Here is a 17,706-nt window from a genome sequence, read left to right as displayed (position 1 = left end):
TGGGCAGACTGGGAGAGTGTGGCTGGGCAGACTGGGAGAGTGTAGATGGGCAGACTGGGAGAGTGTGGCTGGGCAGACTGGGAGAGTGTAGATGGGCAGACTGGGAGAGTGTAGATGGGCAGACTGGGAGAGTGTGGCTGGGCAGACTGGGAGAGTGTGGCTGGGCAGACTGGGAGAGTGTGGCTGGGCAGACTGGGAGAGTGTGGCTGGGCAGACTGGGAGAGTGTGGCTGGGCAGACTGGGAGAGTGTGGCTGGGCAGACTGGGAGAGTGGGGCTGGGCAGACTGGGAGAGTGTGGCAGGGCAGGCTGGGAGAGTGTGGCAGGGCAGACTGGGAGAGTGTGGCTGGGCAGACTGGGAGAGTGTGGCTGGGCAGACTGGGAGAGTGTGGCAGGGCAGACTGGGAGAGTGTGGCTGGGCAGACTGGGAGAGTGTGGCTGGGCAGACTGGGAGAGTGTGGCTGGGCAGACTGGTAACTGAGAGAAGAAAAAAAAAAAAGGGAGGGCTGATAAATTGGGGAGGGGAGTCACAATCCTGGCTACTGCTCTCTATTCAAATTAAACAAAACAAAATGTATGGCTGCTACTTAAATAAACATGATTGAACATATTCAGCTGGTGCAAACACCCAGTGTATGTTTCCCACCAAAAATAAGTATACAATATATGTGCTGTGCTGCTGTGTCAAATTCTAATTATATAGTTTTAAATAACAAAACGACTGGCAAAGAACAGTGAATCTAATCACACACTGACCTGCTGCAGTGGTGCTGGCCGTGTGTCTGTGCCTCTGCTTGCTGGAGAGGGGAGATAGGGGGGGGGCTCCACCAGGCTAAGTACGGACACACAGGGCATGGGGAGAAGCCTCGCTGTGTGCAGAGCCATGCAGCTGCCAGGGAAAAGTTAGATCTGTGCGGGGGTCACACAGGACTCACTCCTGCTCACTGGACAGAAAGAGCAGAGCTGAATGTGAGAGCTGCACCCGGCAGAAGACAGTGGAATGGGGGAGCTGGGCTTGCTTACCTCTGCAGGAAGTTTCCACAGACATGCGGTCCCGAGCCTGCTGATAGCTGGTGAGAGGGGAGGAGGAGGTGGGGAGAGAAGGACACGTGATTGGTTGTTAAGGAAGCGGTCAGCCCCGTTCCTTAACAACCAGTAATTGGCAGCATTTTTTCTTTACTTTTCAGCTGTTGGCAGGGAATTCCTGCTGACAGCTGAAAGTACAGAGCCCGAAGGTATCAGTTTTTGGTATCGGGGCATTTGCACGAGTACAGATACTCTTGCAAATGCTTAGTATCGGCACCGATACCAGTATCGGTATCGGGACAACCCTAGTAACAACCTTAACCACTTAACGAATGCCGCATGTACATATACGTCCACAGAATGGCACGTACAGGCAGATGGGCGTACCTGTACGTCCCTGCCTAGACGTGGGGCCGATCGGGACACCCCCCGGTACATGCGGCGGTCGGTAATCGTCTGGGAGCAATCCGGGATGAGGGGGCAGCTATTCGTTTCTAGCCACCCCTCCCACGATCGCTCCCCAGAGCTGAAGAACGGGGAGAGCCGTGTGTTAACACGGCTTCCCCGTGCTTCATTGTGGCAGCTGCATCGAATGTGTCATCCATTTTATAGGGAGACACAATCAATGACGTCAGACCTACAGCCACACCCCCCTACAGTTGTAAACACACACTAGGTGAAACATAACTCCTTCAGCGCCCCCTGTGGTTAACTCCCAAACTGCAACTGTCATTTTCACAATAAACAATGCAATTTAAATGCATTTTTTGCTGTGAAAATTACAATGGGCCCAAAAATGTGTCAAAATTGTCCGAAGTGTCCGCCATAATGTCGCAGTCACGAAAAAAATCGCTAATTGCCGCCATTAGTAGTAAAAAAAAAGAATTTATAAAAATGCAATAAAACTATCCCCTATTTTGTAAACGCTATAAATTTTGCGCAAACCAACCGATAAACGCTTGTTGTGATTTTTTTTACCAAAAATATGTAGAAGAATATGTATCGGCCTAAACGGAGGAAAAAATGTTTTTTTTATATATTTTTGGGGGGTATTTATTATAGGAAAAAGTAAAAAAAAAAATATAGAATTTTTTTCAAAACTGTCGCTCTATTTTTGTTTATAGCGCAAAAAAAAATAAAAACCGCAGGAGGTGATCAAATACCACCAAAATAAAGCTCTATTTGTGTGGAAAAAAATACGTAAATTTTGTTTGGGAGCCACGTTGCACGACCGCACAATTGTCTGTTAAAGCGACGCAGTGCCGAATCGCAAAACCTGGCCTGGGCCTTTAGCTGCATTTTGGTCTGGGGCTTAAGTGGTTAAAGTGAATAACTCTATGCCAAGTTCATTATATGGACCACTAACTGTATGTATTTATACACCTTGATCATATCCCCTCTTAGACCCCTTTCACATTGAGGCATTTGACAGGCGTTTTTGCACTAAAAATAGCACCTGAAAGCACCAGTAAACTTCCTCTTCTGCAGCCCCAGTGTAAAAGCCTGAGGGCTTTCACACTGGGGCGGTGCGCTTGCAGGACAGGAAAAAAAGTCCTGCAAGCAGCATCTTTGGGGCGGTGCGGGAGCGGTGTATACACAGCTCCTCCACCGCCCCTGCCCATTGAAATGAATGGGCACTGCTGCCAAAGCGCCTGCAAAAGTGCTTTGGCAGTGGTGCTTTTCAGGCGTTATTAACCCTTTCCCGGCCTTTAGCGGGGGTTAAAAGTGCCCCTCTAGCAGCTGAATAGCGCTAAAACTAGTGGCGCTTTACCGCAAATGCCCCCGACCCCGAAAGGGGTTTCAATCTCCTCTTCTGAAGAGAGAATAAATTCAGTTCAGCTAATCTTTCCTCATAAAAATGTAATATGTGAAGCGCAGGTCCAAAAATCAGCCTAGAAAGTAGTGTAAACATAAATTAACCTTGTGCTCATAGCATCTAGTGCCTAAATAAAGTGCAGATAAAGTGCAAATGCAAACATATCTGCAAAATTCACAATAACATCATCAATAACATCACTAAAGTGCTTATATGACAGTCCACAAATTAGTAATAAAGAAAAACATGGGAAAAAAAATATAGAAAAATATATTCAAATAGTGTTTAAAAAAGAGTGTTGATAATTGTTTTATAAAGTTCCAAAAGTTCATTGGCCTGCAGTACCTCATTTGGCCTAAGGTACAGGGGCGCAGTAAACGAGCCGAAGTGTCCTCGGGCCCTTTACCAGCTCAGTAAAATGTTTTTTAAAAAAAAGCGCTGGATGCATTTCTAAATGCATAAACTATAAATGGATATTAACATTTATAGGTAATAACACCAGAGATTGATGACCCAAGGAATATCCCTATAAATAAAAACATGGAAAAAAAATATAGAAAAATATATTCAAATAGTGTTTAAAAATGAGTGTTGATAATTGTTTTATAAAGTACCAAAAGTTCTTTGCAAAAATCCTCAAGGTGCTCCACCACAGCGGGAATCCTTCACCATTCTCACTAAATCAAACTCACCAGAGTAATATGCTGGTAAAATTATAAACCAGCAAACAAGCCAAATCTCTCCCCGCGATCATTAGATGTACTCCTCTATCTTCCTAGGCATGGACCAGAATCCCAAGTATTCCACTCATGTGTTAAAAATGCCTACCTGGCACTAGGGAAAACACGCTCATCTGAACATAACTTTGCCTTGGTTATTTGACCAGATATAAGGACCAGAGGCGAATGTTCTATTTAGTTGAGCATGTTTTCCCTAGTGCCGGGTAGGCACTTTTAACATGTGAGTGGAAAACGTATAATTTTTAAATGAAACCTGTTGTTACGTTTTTACACTCTGGAAGCCTCCCTCCTTTTTATTTCCCACACTGGATGCTGAGATTGGGAGTACTGAGAGGACTACATCTTGAAGAGATTTGGTTTATTTGCTGGTTTATAATTTTACCAGCATATAAATCTGGTGAGTTTGATTTAATGAGAATGGTGAAGGATTCACGCTGTAGCTGTGCACCTTGGGGATTTTTGCAAAGAACTTTTGGGACTTTATATTACAATTATCAACACAAATTTTTGAACACTATTTGAATACATTTTTCTATACATTTTTTTCATTACTAATTTGTGGACTGTCATATTAACACTTTAGTGATGTTATTGTGAATTTTGCACGCATTTTGGAGTTGCACAATTTAGCATTTGCACTTTATATAGGCACTAGACACTATGGGCCGGATTCAGAGACATCGGCGCATCTTTGTGCCGGCGTAGCGCATCTCATATGCGCTACGCCGACGTAACATTGAGAGGCAAGCTGAGTATTCACAAAGCACTCGCTCCCATATTTGCGCCGGCGTAACGTAAATGGGCTGGCGTAATGAATCGTGACCCCATGTAAATGCATGGCCGTACGAACGGCGCATTCACGCTCATGCTCAGAATCACGTTGCATATACTCCCTAAGATACGATGGCTCAATGCGTACGACGTGAATGTAACCTACGCCCAGCCCCATTCACGTACGACTTACGTAAAATACGACGGCTGTTCCGACGTTTCCGACGTCCATACCTTAACATGACTTACCCCTGCTTTATGAGGGGGTAAACTTACGCCGGACGTACGCCTTACGTAAACGGCGTAGCTTACTGCGACGGGCGCAAGTACGTTTGTGAATCGGCGTATCTCGCTCATTTACATATTCGACACGTAAATCAATGGAAGCGCCCCTAGCGGCCAGCGTAAATATGCACCCAAGATACGACGGCGTAGGAGACCTACGTCGGTCGTAGGAAGTCAACATTCAGGCGTATCTTGTACTGTGAATTCGGCGCACAGATACGACGGCGCATCCTAGAACTTACGCGGCGTATCAACAGATACGTCAGCGTAAGTTCTCTCTGAATCTGGCCCTATGAGCATAGGGGCATGTATTAATGGTTTATGTTTACACTAATTTTTGCACTTATTTGCATATTAGCACTGAGGACATTCTAGGTTGATGTGCGGACCAGTGCTTCTCTTATTACATTTTTATTTTTTATTGATACTTTCAACAATTTGAACAGCAGCCGTCCAGTAGGTAATTGTATGCACACCCACCTGTGGCGCTGTTACTTTGATATATAGTTTCTGCTCATAGCTGAGCTCCTCTATGCCTCTTATCAGTCTGGTTGCCCTTCTCTGCACTTTCTCTAGTTTCCCAATATTTTGCTTGCTTTATAAATTGCAGCTTGGTATTGCATGCCATTATTAAGTCTATGATCTACCAGACCACCCAAATCCTTCTCCACCATTGCCCCCCCCCCCCCCCACCCAGTTGTTATCCTAAAATGTAAGCTGCATTCATGTTTATAGCTTCCAAATACATACATTTACATTTATCAACATTAAACCTCATTTGCCCCATAGTTGACCAATCAAATAATGTATTGAGGAGTGCACTGAGGTCTGCTTGTTGGTTGGAGACATCCTGTACAGACAATATACCAATAAATAACTTGGTGTCACCTGCAAACCCTAAAATGGTACTTTTAATCCCAAACTCTATTCCTTATCTTTACACTTGTTCCAGGTCAGAAACTTTTAAAGCATTTGAGCCAAAGCATCAGAATCAAAGCTAGGGAACTGGTGTTGTAAAAAAAACTACAATAAATGATTCTGAAATATGTCACGATTCTTTTTTTTTTCATATTTGTACTTTATTTCTCTTTTTCTTTATATGACAGTTTCACAAAAGGTTAACATAACATATATAATGGGAACAGAAGCGTATGTCACGATTCTATGTGCGATTATAGATCAATACAGATTTGCAATTATTGAAAGAAAGTAAATGGCAGCAAGTGGTTTGCAAGATATAAGAGTCTCTCATGTTCATCTATGATATAAATGATCTGGAAAGTAAGCTATACACTCAAACAGCTCTGTGCAATTTGGAGAATGTCACATCTTTTTCCAATCCCTCCAGAAATATGCTTTACGCGCATTCTCCACAGATACTACCCATTTATGAGGTCAATCTTAACAACCTACAGTTCTTTTTATGACACTTTAAAAGAAAGTAATCATACCTAAACAACCTGATGTCTGTTCCAATTTGAAAACAAACCATTATACCTTCAATTTTTCATCAAAGTTATTTTGGCGACAGCTCTTACCGTGCACATCAATAACTGTGAGCGCTCCTAAAGTAGACCGGGCACCACCAGACAATTTCCCTCTGACAAGCTCAACTATCTCACCGATCTGTTTATTACTTTTGTCCAAGAAGCCCTGAAGTAAGAAAAAAAAGTTATATTTCATTGATAAAATAATATTCTTTAGTAAGTGTATCATCTGGTACCAGTAGGTAATCAGTTTGTTGTAAACATTGATTAAGCAAGAAATATAGCTATGTCTCAGTTACCATTTAAAAATGAACTCTGGGTTTGAGAAATTTATCCTCACAGTTGGTCCCACTCCAACTGCAAGGATTAAATGCAATTTTTTTCCAGGGGATAATGGGATACCATACCATAACGTACCTCTTTCCGCTGTCTAACACTCCCAGTATGTGTCCTGGGAGGGGACATGATGATATTGATGGACTGTGACTGATTAAGCATAGAAGAGGAGAGCCTTTGAAGGGAACATCTTACAAATAGGAAGAAGCCATCGGTTGTGAGAAATAAGGTATATCCCCTTTTTAATCATCCCCCTAGACCAGCCCTCTAAAAATCCACTCCCCTGTTAGCATTTTGTGAGTGGATTTTGAAGGCTGGCAAGGAAGGGCTGCCTGGGAGAGAGGGGGGTAGAGCACCACCGGCCTGCAGGTTGTATGGAAGTCCTCCTCCCAGCGCTCGCGGAGGGAAAGAGAGAGAATGAAGGACGGATGGATGATTCAGAACGCAGAGTATTCCCCGCACTCGCTGTCACACAAAGCCCCCCCCCTGGTTCCCGGGGAATTTGATAGACAGATCACATGTCCAATTCCAGCACGAGTGGGATGTATCAAAGATCCCTTGCCAGGGGGTGGGGCTGTGTGTGTCGGCGAGCGGTGGGAACACAGCAATTGAAATCAAAGCTGTTCCAGTAATGTCTCTCAGCGCTCTTATCATCCGGCCGGCAATGCTCTTCCTCTCCTCTGCTCCCCTGCATTATGGACACAGGTAGGCAGCATGATGGACGCAGGTAGGAAGCATGATGGACACAGGTAGGCAGCATGATGGACACAGGTAGGCAGCATGATGGACACAGGTAGGCAGCATGATGGACACAGGTAGGCAGCATGATAGAGACAGGTAGGCAGCATGATAGAGACAGGTAGGCAGCATGATAGACACAGGTAGGCAGCATGATGGACAAAGGAAGGCTGCATTGGTGGACACGGGCAGGGTGCATTGGTGGACACGGGCAGGGTGCATTGGTCGACACGGGCAGGGTGCATTGATCGACACGGGGAGGGTGAATTGGTGGACACGGTGAGGCTGCATTGGTGAACATGGGCAGGCTGCTTTGGTGGACACTGGTAGGCTTCATTGGTGGACACGGGTGAGGATACATTGATGGACACGGGTGAGGTTGCATTGGTGGACACGGGTGAGGCTGCATTGGTGGACACGGGTGAGGCTGCATTGGTGGACACGGGTGAGGCTGCATTGGTGGACACGGGTAAGGCTGCATTGGTGGACACGGGTAAGGCTGCATTGGTGGACACGGGTAAGGCTGCATTGGTGGACACGGGTGAGGCTGCATTGGTGGACACGGGTGAGGCTGCATTGGTGGACACGGGTGAGGCTGCATTGGTGGACACGGGTGAGGCTGCATTGGTGGACACGGGTGAGGCTGCATTGGTGGACACGGGTGAGGCTGCATTGGTGGACACGGGTGAGGCTGCATTGGTGGACACGGGTGAGGCTGCATTGGTGGACACGGGTGAGGCTGCATTGGTGGACACAGGTGAGGCTGCATTGATGAGCACGGATAACGTTGCTTAATTCTGGATAAAACATTTAAGTGTCATTTCATGAGATGAGAGAGTTTATGAGGGAGTGTTTAGGGGCGGAATTAGGATCGGGGCAGGGTAGGGGTTGGGTGGGGCAACTGGTGGCAAGTAAACCTTGAGGCCTGGCTAGTAAAGCTAATGATTACAATTTTGCTTGAAATCTTGAGCCCTGCCCTAGACATAACAAGCATTTACTTCTTGCAGGAGCTTAGCTTTAGGAAAACATGTCCAAAGAAAGCATAAAAACTGCCAATGCTGACCTCTCTTTCAAAACATGTTAGTTCTCTTGCTGCTATGGTGAACCAGTGTATTCAGCATTTCTTAGTAGATTCTAAACCACTGACCTAAAATAAGCTTAAAGCGGAGGTTCACCCTTTAAACATTTTTTGACATCACACAAAGTCGCGCCATCCTACCGACACAATGCCTGTGTTTTTTTTTTTTTTTGTCAGCACATACCTCTTAATCCCGATTTTCACCTCACGGCGATCCCGCGGGAGTGGGCGTTCCCAAGCACTGCCTGTGATTGACAGGCTTCCGAACGGCGCATACTGCGCGTCACAGGTTGCCGACAGAACCCGAACGTCGGTGCGCAGGCGCAGTATAGAGCCGCACCGACGTTCAGGTTTTTCCAGGCAACCTGTGACGCGCAGTATGCGCCGTTCGGAAGCCTGTCAATCACAGGCAGTGCTTGGGAACGCCCACTCCCGCGGGATCGCCGTGAGGTGAAAATCGGGATTAAGAGGTATGTGCTGTGCTGACAAAAAAAAAAAAAAAACACTGGCATTGTGTCGGTAGGATGGCGCGACTTTGTGTGATGTCAAAAAATATTTTAAAGGGTGAACCTCCACTTTAAGATTAAGAGTTTTGACTTTACTATGGTTTTCCTAAACTGTACATGGACTTTAAAAGGGTTGTAAAGGTAAAAAAAAAAAAAAATCCTAAATAGCTTCCTTTACCTAACTGCAGTCCTCCTTCACTTACCGCATCCTTCGATTTTGCTTTTAAATGTCCTTATTTCTTCTGAGAAATCCTCACTTCCTGTTCTTCTGTCTGTAACTACACACAGTAATGCAAGGCTTTCTCCCTGATGTGGAGTGTCGTGCTCGCCCCCTCCCTTGGACTACAGGAGAGTCAGGACGCCCACTAACACACAGCTCCTTTCTCTATCTGCAACGTAGAGAGCGTCCTGACTCTCCTGTATTCCAGGGGAGGGGGCGAGCACGACACTCCACACCAGGGAGAAAGCCTCACATTACTGTGTGTAGTTACAGACAGAAGAAGAAGAAGAAGAAGGGAGGATTTCTCAAAAGAAAGAAGGACATTTAAAAGCAAAATCGAAGGGTGATGTAAGTGAAGGAGCACTGGACTAAGGTAAAGGAAGCTATTTAGGAAATTTGGGCCTGATTCTCAAAAAAGCTGCCTAACTTAACTTTCAGCAGTTAAGTTACACTGACTTAAAATCTCTACCTAAGTGCCCGATCTTCAAAGCACTTACCTAGAAATTTCAGGCCGTGTAACTTAAGTGCCGCCGTCGCAAGGCGGTCCTCCTCTCCGGGGGGCGTTTAAAATTTAAATAAGGCGCGCTCCCGCGCCGGTCGTACTGCGCATGCGTGTGACGTCATTTTCCCGACGTGCAGCGCGCGAACGTAATTAACGCCGGGCGGCTTTGAGAATTGCGACGGGACACTAAAGTTGCGACGGGTGAAAAAAAATATACGCGCCGGGAAAACAAATAATTATAAAAAAAAATGACAGCGTCGCTCAGCATGCATTCCTGAGAGGGAGAACTCCATGCCAATTTTCAAAGAAAAAACCGGCATGGGTTCCCCCCCCCCAGGAGCATACCAGGCCCTTAGGTCTGGTATGGGTTGTAAGGAGACCCCCCCACGCCGAAAAATCGACGTAGGGGGTCCCCCTACAATCCATACCAGACCCGTATCCAAAGCATGCTACCCGGCCGGTCAGGAAGGGAGTGGGGACGAGCGAGCGCCCCCCCCCTCCTGAGCCGTGCCAGGCCGCATGCCCTCAACATGGGGGGGTTGGGTGCTCTGGGGCAGGGGGGCGCACTGCGGGCCCCCCCACCCCAGAGCACCCTGTCCCCATGTTGATGAGGACAGGACCTCTTCCCGACAACCCTTGCCGTTGGTTGTCGGGGTCTGCGGGCGGGGGCTTATCGGAATCTGGGAGTCCCCTCAAATAAGGGGGCCCCCAGATACCGGCCCCCCACCCTAAGTGAATGGATATGGGGTACATCGTACCCCTATCCATTCACCTGGAGGCAAAAAGTAAAAGTTAGTAAACACACAACACAAGGGTTTTTAAAATAATTTATTATTCTGCTCCGGAGGCCCCCCTGTCTTCTTTATTAGCTCTATTACCAGGGGGGGCTTCTTCTTCCACTCTCCGGGGGTCTTCTTCCACTCTCCGGGGGGGTTTCTTCTTCCACTCTCCGGGGGGGGTTTCTTCTTCCACTCTCCGGGGGGGGTTTCTTCTTCCGCTCTCCGGGGGGGGGCTTCTCCGCTCTCCGGGGGTCTTCATCTCTCTTCGCCGCTCTCGACTCGGCGAACCCCGGTTCTTCTGCAGATGTCCGGTGCCTTCTTCTTCAGCGCTGGCTGCCTGCTATCTTTGTGTGTTAGCTCAATTAGTAACAGGCAGCCGGCGCGGTCTTCTGTGACGTCACCTTCTTCTCTTCTGTTCTTCTCCCCTCTTCCGATGTTGCCTCGTCGCCTCTTGTCACTGTAATGATGGAAGTGCGCCTTGCATCCCATTTATATAGGCATCACCGTCCCATCATGCTCCGGTAGGTACCCACGTGGTGGGTGCACGTGGGTAGGCACCCACCACGTGGGTACCTGCCGGAGCATGATGGGACGGTGATGCCTATATAAATGGGATGCAAGGCGCGCTTCCATCATTACAGTGACAAGAGGCGACGAGGCAACATCGGAAGAGGGGAGAAGAAGAACCTGACGTCACAGAAGACCGCGCCGGCTGCCTGTTAGAAATTGAGCTAACACACAAAGATAGCAGGCAGCCAGCGCTGAAGAAGAAGGCACCGGACATCTGCAGAAGAACCGGGGTTCGCCGAGTCAACAGCGGAGAGCGGCGAAGAGAGATGAAGACCCCCGGAGAGCGGAGAAGCCCCCCCCGGAGAGCGGAAGAAGAAACCCCCCCCGGAGAGTGGAAGAAGACCCCCGGAGAGTGGAAGAAGACCCCCGGAGAGTGGAAGAAGAAGAAGCCCCCCCTGGTAATAGAGCTAATAAAGAAGACAGGGGGGGCATCCGGAGCAGAATAATAAATTATTTTAAAAACCCTTATGTTGTGTTTACTAACTTTTACTTTTTGCCTCCAGGTGAATGGGTAGGGGTACGATGTACCCCATATCCATTCACTTAGGGTGGGGGGCCGGTATCTGGGGGCCCCCTTATTAAAGGGGACTCCCAGATTCCGATAAGCCCCCGCCCGCAGACCCCGACAACCAACGGCAAGGGTTGTCGGGAAGAGGTCCTGTCCTCATCAACATGGGGACAGGGTGCTCTGGGGTGGGGGGGCCCACAGTGCGCCCCCTGCCCCAGAGCACCCAACCCCCCCATGTTGAGGGCATGCGGCCTGGCACGGCTCAGGAGGGGGGGGGGGCGCTCGCTCGTCCCCACTCCCTTCCTGACCGGCCGGGTAGCGTGCTTTGGATACGGGTCTGGTATGGATTGTAGGGGGACCCCCTACGTCGATTTTTCGGCGTAGGGGGGGTCTCCTTACAACCCATACCAGACCTAAGGGCCTGGTATGCTCCTGGGGGGGGGAACCCATGCCGGTTTTGAATTTAAAAATTGCCGTGGAGTTCTCCCTCAGGAATGCATACCAAATGCCGTCGCTTGAATGGGCCTTTACAAGGTGTGACTAACTTTACACATTGTAAAACCAGCCCTAGTTTTGCGCAAGCAAATTCGGAACTTAAGCAGAAATCACAATGATGAAATGCTTTGAGAATCTGCTTAAGTCCTCATTTGCATACTCAAAGCTGCATTTCAATGAGAAATGCCCCCAGTGGCGGATGCGGTACTGCATCCTAAGATCTGACCGTGTAAGTGTCTTACACATGTCAGATTTTCTGCCTAACTTTGGAAAAAGCCTTTTGAGAATCGTTTCCAAAGTTAGGCACAGACTGAACAGCAGTTAAGTCTGCGTATCTCTTTTGGGAATCAGGCCCTTTATTTTTACCTTTACAACCACTTTAAGCTAAAGTTAGCATTTCCTGGGGGGAGGTCAGCAATGGAGGAGGACTACATATTTCTCTCAGTCCAGGTTACCTTTAAAATAGTTTAACCACTTAAGGACCACCCCATGTACATATACGTCCACAATATGGCACGTACAGGCACATGGGCGTATAGGTACGTCCTCGCCTATTAGCGGGTGGGGGGTCCGATCGGGACCCCCCCCGCTACATGCGGAGGTCGGGTCCGCTCGGGGAGCGATCCGGGACCACGGCGCGGCTATTTGTTTATAGCCGCTCCGTCGCGATCGCTCCCCGGAGCTGAAGAACGAGGAGAGCCGTGTGTAAACACGGCTTCCCCGTCCTTCACTATGGCGGCGCATCGATCGCGTCATTCCCTTTATAGGGAAGACACGATCGATGACGTCATTCCTACAGCCACACCCCCAAACAGTTGTAAACACATACTAGGTGCACCCTAACTCCTACAGCGCCACCTGTGGTTAACTCCCAAACTGCAACTGTCATTTTCACAATAAAGAATGCAATTTAAATGCATTTTTTGCTGTGAAAATGACAATGGTCCCAAAAATGTGTCAAAATTGTCCGAAGTGTCCGCCATAATGTCGCAGTCACGAAAAAAATTGCTGATCGCCGCCATTAGTAGTAAAAAAAAAATAAAAAATAAAAATGCAATAAAACTATCCCCTATTTTGTAAACACTATAAATTTTGCGCAAACCAATCGATAAACGCTTATTGCGATTTTTTTTACTAAAAATAGGTAGAAGAATACGTATCGGCCTAAACTGAGGAAAAAAAATGTTTTTATATATGTTTTTGGGGGATATTTATTACAGCAAAAAGTAAAAAATATTGCTTTTTTTTCAAAATTGTCGCTCTATTTTTGTTTATAGCGCAAAAACTAAAAACCGCAGATGTGATCAAATACCACCAAAAGAAAGCTCTATTTGTGGGGAAAAAAGGACGCCAATTTTGTTTGGGAGCCACGTCGCACGACCGCGCAATTGTCTGTTAAAGCGACGCAGTCCCGAACTGTAAAAACACCTTGGGTCTTTAGGCTGCATATTGGTCCGGGGCTTAAGTGGTTAAGTAATTCAATCACTTTTAGAATTTTATAATTTAAAGATTAAATATGCCTAATGATCACAAATCTTTATTGTATTATTTTGTATTCTTACACTAACTCAACCTCCAATTAAATGTTTACACTATTTCTGCATACCAGTGAGCAGGCACCTGAACCAAAGCATCCCTTTTGTTTTAATTCCAAGGGTTTACCATGAGAAAGAGCTCACTGATTAATCAGATCACTCTTTCTAAAAATGATAACTCAATTAGGCTGATTTGGTGGCTGACTTTTATTATTTAAAAAAAGCTCATACCAATGGACAAGTAAACAGCTTCATGTCATATCTCGTTAACACTGTGGGGTTGATTTGCTAACTAGAGAGTGCAAAATCTGGTGCAGCTGTGCATGGTAGCCAATTAGCTTATAACTTTAGCTTGTTAAAGTGGTAATAAAGGTTCAGCTTTAACCACTTCCCTACGGCCGTACGACTATTGAAGGCCGCAGGGTGGTTCTACTTCTCCGAGGCGCCGTCAATTGACGTCCGCCCCTTTGCTCGTTCCCCGCGCGCGCTCCCGAGCGTGCAGCGGGGAACTGCTGTGCTGGCCGTGTCCCTTGGACACAGCCAGTCACAGATCGCCGTGAACGGCCAATCAGAGTGGCCATTTCCTAGGCGATCTGTGCGGCCAATGAGAGATGATCTCATATGTTTACATATGAGATCATCTCTCATTCCCGGCTCTCGCAGACAGCGGTGCTGTCAGGGGAGAGAGGAGACTGATCTGTGTCTCTTGTACATAGAGACACAGATCGGTCACCTCCCCCAGCCACCCCCCTTCCCCCACAGTTAGAACACTAATATTAGGGTACACATTTAACCCCTTCCTCACCCCCTAGTGTTAACCCCTTCCCTGCCAGTCACATTTATACAGTAATCAGTGCATATTTATAGCACTGATTGCAGTATAAATGTGAATGGTGCCAAAATCAGCAGGCACAGCATGACTCGCGCATGCGCCGTAGGGAACCGGGCAGTGAAGCCAGAGTGCTTCACTTCCTGGTTCCCTCACCGAGGATGGCGAGGCAGCAGAATGACGAGCGATCGCTCGTCATCTGCTGCGGACCGCGCTGGACTTCAGGACAGGTAAGTGTGCCGATATTAAAAGTCAGCAGCTGCAGTATTTGTAGCTGCTGACTTTTAATATTTTTCTTTTCAGCGGACATCCGCTTTAAGTTAGAAAGCCTTCTGTGTGCATCAGCCCCCCTAACACTTACCTGAAGTCCCCAACTGTCCAGCGATGTCCACGAGTGTCTCAGCTGTCCGAGATTCTCCCTCCCTACATTGGCTGCCACTGCTGTCAATCAAAGTCAGCTAGCCAATCAGGTGAGAGAGGGAGTGGGGATCCGTGTCTGAATGGACACAGGGAGCTGTGACTCAGCTCGGATGCCCGCATAGCAAGCTGCTTGCTGTGGGGGCAATGAACTGGAGGGAGGGGCCAGGATCATAGCAGAAGGACCTGAGAAGAGGAGCATCCAGGCTGCTCTGTTCAAATCCACTGCAACAGAGCAGGTAAGTATAACATGTTTGTTATTTTTATAGGAAAAAGAAACAAGATTTACAATTACTTTAAGGAAGGCAAGCATAAATAATAGCTATGCTTTGCCTAAAAATATATTTTATCTTTTAACCAAATTATGTTTATATACTGCATATAATCTGCCATTGAACACTGAATGTGAATGCAGATATCCATGGGGTTTTACTTACAGGTAAAGTGCCTTCAGTAATGGCTTCGGATACCTCCTTGGTCCAGTAAATTGAAGAAACACATATAGCTACTTGACCAGGCCACTGTAAGACCCACTGCTTCCGAGGAACCTAGGAGTAAAATATTTATATAATATAGTTACATAGGTAGACAAAAAACATCTGCCCATCACGTTCAACGAGTATAACATATGTGAGGGGTTAGCCCGTCAGCGGGTGTGTGTGACCCCCTGGACGGGTTCAGCACATAAAAACAATTAGGCACAGAAGACGATGGTAGGAGGAAAACAAAAAAAGGTGCAGATTTTATTTGAACTATATACAAAACAAATGTGACAGAAACAAAAGAAATACAAAAAAATAAATCCTGGTCACTTGACCGCTTACTAAACACATTGGTGTCCCTAACGAATGCCTGGGTACAGCTTAGTGCTGCCCCAGTCCCTAACTCCCTGCTGGTTAGAGTTTTGGTAATAGTAGCCACACAGGCTTTGTCTCACCGCACAAAGATCACTCCCAGACTATTCACACAGGTCTGGTTCCAGGTTGGAGCATATCTCTTAGCATGCTGGGAGTTTTTGTAGAGGACCCAATGAGCCCACCTGATACAGCTGGGCTCATCAAGTCCTCCCAGCAGGACTACCAGCACTCCCCCTAGAGGTACAAACTGGCATAAAGCCTGAACCTAGGAGAAATATATACAGCATCTTGGATGCAACCAGGGGATTTAACCTGCCTACTGTCACACATAGTATAACGCACACTAAGGGCCAGATTCAGAGAGACTTACGCCGATGTATCTACTGATACGCCGTCGTAAGTCCAAATGTGCGCCGTCGTATCTATGCGTGGTATTCAGGTAACTAGATATGCCTGAATTTTGCCAATATACGACCGACGTAAGTCTCCTACACCGTCGTATCTTGGGTGCATATTTACACTGGCCGCAAGGGGCGCTTCCGTTGATTTACGCCTCGAATATGTAAATGAGCTAGATACGCCGATTCACAAACGTACCTGCGCCCGACGCTGTAATCTACGTTTACGTAAGGCGTTTTTTTTCGGCGTAAAGTTAAACCACCAAAAAGCAGGGGTAAGTCGTTTAGGGTATGGACGTCGGAAGTGCCGTCCGATTTTACGTTGTTTACGTAAGTCGTTCGTGAATGGGGCTGGGCGTAAGTGACGTTCACGTCGTACGCATTGCGCCGTCGTTTCTTAGGGAGTATATGCGACGTGATTTCTGAGCATGCGCGCGCATGCGCCGTTCGTACGGCCATGCATTTACATGGGGTCACGCTTCATTTTAATACAACACGCCCACTACCTGCCTACTTTGAATTACGCGGGCTTAGGCCGGCCCATTTACGTTACGCCGGCGCACATATGGGAGCAAGTGCTTTGTGAATACAGTACTTACCTCTCAATGTTACATCGGCGTAGCGCATATAAGATGCGCTACGCCTAACTAAAGATGCGCCCGTCTCTCTGAATCTGGCCCAATGTGTTAAAAAAAAATTGTGGTGTCCCAAAGTGCAGGTGTGTTCTTGGTTGCTGTATTGAGGTGGCATTTGCGAATAGGCCCTTAAAGTGGATGTAAACCCATTCTCATATTTTCTAAACTACTGCCATAGTGCTGATCTATAAGGATATAGATGCCTCCTGCATGTATCCTTACCTGTCAATTGTCTCCCCTCTGTCTGTTATAAGAACTGAAAAACTGCACATTCTGTGGGTGGATCTGTTGTCTGGAGCTCGGTGGGTGGAGTCGTGATGTCAGTAGACTCCCCGCCCTCCTCTACACTCCCCTTGTCAACATGCATTTTCTCTTGTGTATTCCTTACACTAAATTCTGCTATGATCTCCAACATCCATCCAAAATCCAGAAAAGTAACCACCTGACTACAGAAAAGGAGTGGGGGTGGGAATTAAAAAATAATGCCCGTCTCCAGGCTAGTGCATGAGATATGTAAAAAAAACTGTCACTCACAGCAAGGGGGCGGAACGGACTAAGGTTTTTCTCTGTAAGTCCGTTTTATTTCACTGAACAATAAAAGAATATTGCTCAGAGCTGGATTAACTCTGTGTGGCAAGACTGGGCACAGATGATAGGAAATCTTATACTGTACATTGTGACATCATTTTTTTTTTCTTTTTTCGAGTTTACGGGACTTTAAGCATTTATATTAAAGGATAACTGTATTGTACTTCATAATACTTTTAGTACAGGTATCCTTTAAAGGGGTTGTAAAGGTTTGTTTTTTATTTTCTAAATAGGTTCCTTTAAGCTAGTGCATTGTTGGTTCACTTACCTTTTCCTTCGATTTCCCTTCTAAAGGTTTTTTTTTCTTTGTCTGAATTTCTCACTTCCTGTTTGTCCTCAGTATGCTTGCCCCCATCATCCAAGCTGTTTTGGCTGGGGGTTAGTCAGCTTACTGAGGAGGAACAGGAAGTGAGAAATTGAGACAAAGAAAACAAAGAAAAAAAACTAAATATTTAGAAGGGAAATCGAAGGAAAAGGTAAGTGAACCAACAATGCACTAGCTTAAAGGAACCTATTTAGGAAATAAAAAACAAACCTTTACAACCCATTTAAGCCTCTTTCAAACATTTGCAGCCTGGAATATCCAAACATC

At 46.7% G+C, this 17,706-nt stretch overlaps 1 protein-coding gene across 1 annotated transcript in view; it reads right to left on the bottom strand.

Moving 5' to 3' along the window:
- DNAH3 (dynein axonemal heavy chain 3) overlaps positions 1 to 17,706 on the bottom strand; it is a 483,492-nt gene that overhangs the window by 229,630 nt on the left and 236,156 nt on the right. The window contains exons 26-27 of the mRNA XM_040356847.1: positions 15,074 to 15,184; positions 6,175 to 6,289 (exon numbers count right to left, since the gene is read on the bottom strand). Of these exons, the coding sequence (XP_040212781.1) occupies positions 6,175 to 6,289; positions 15,074 to 15,184 (226 nt within the window). The remainder of the gene's footprint in view (positions 1 to 6,174; positions 6,290 to 15,073; positions 15,185 to 17,706) is intronic.

Source organism: Rana temporaria, chromosome 6 (assembly GCF_905171775.1).
Source record: "Rana temporaria chromosome 6, aRanTem1.1, whole genome shotgun sequence".
Lineage (NCBI taxonomy): Eukaryota > Metazoa > Chordata > Amphibia > Anura > Ranidae > Rana > Rana temporaria.
The sequence above is the reverse complement of the archived record's forward strand: the minus strand, read 5'-3'. Positions and strand labels throughout refer to the sequence as shown.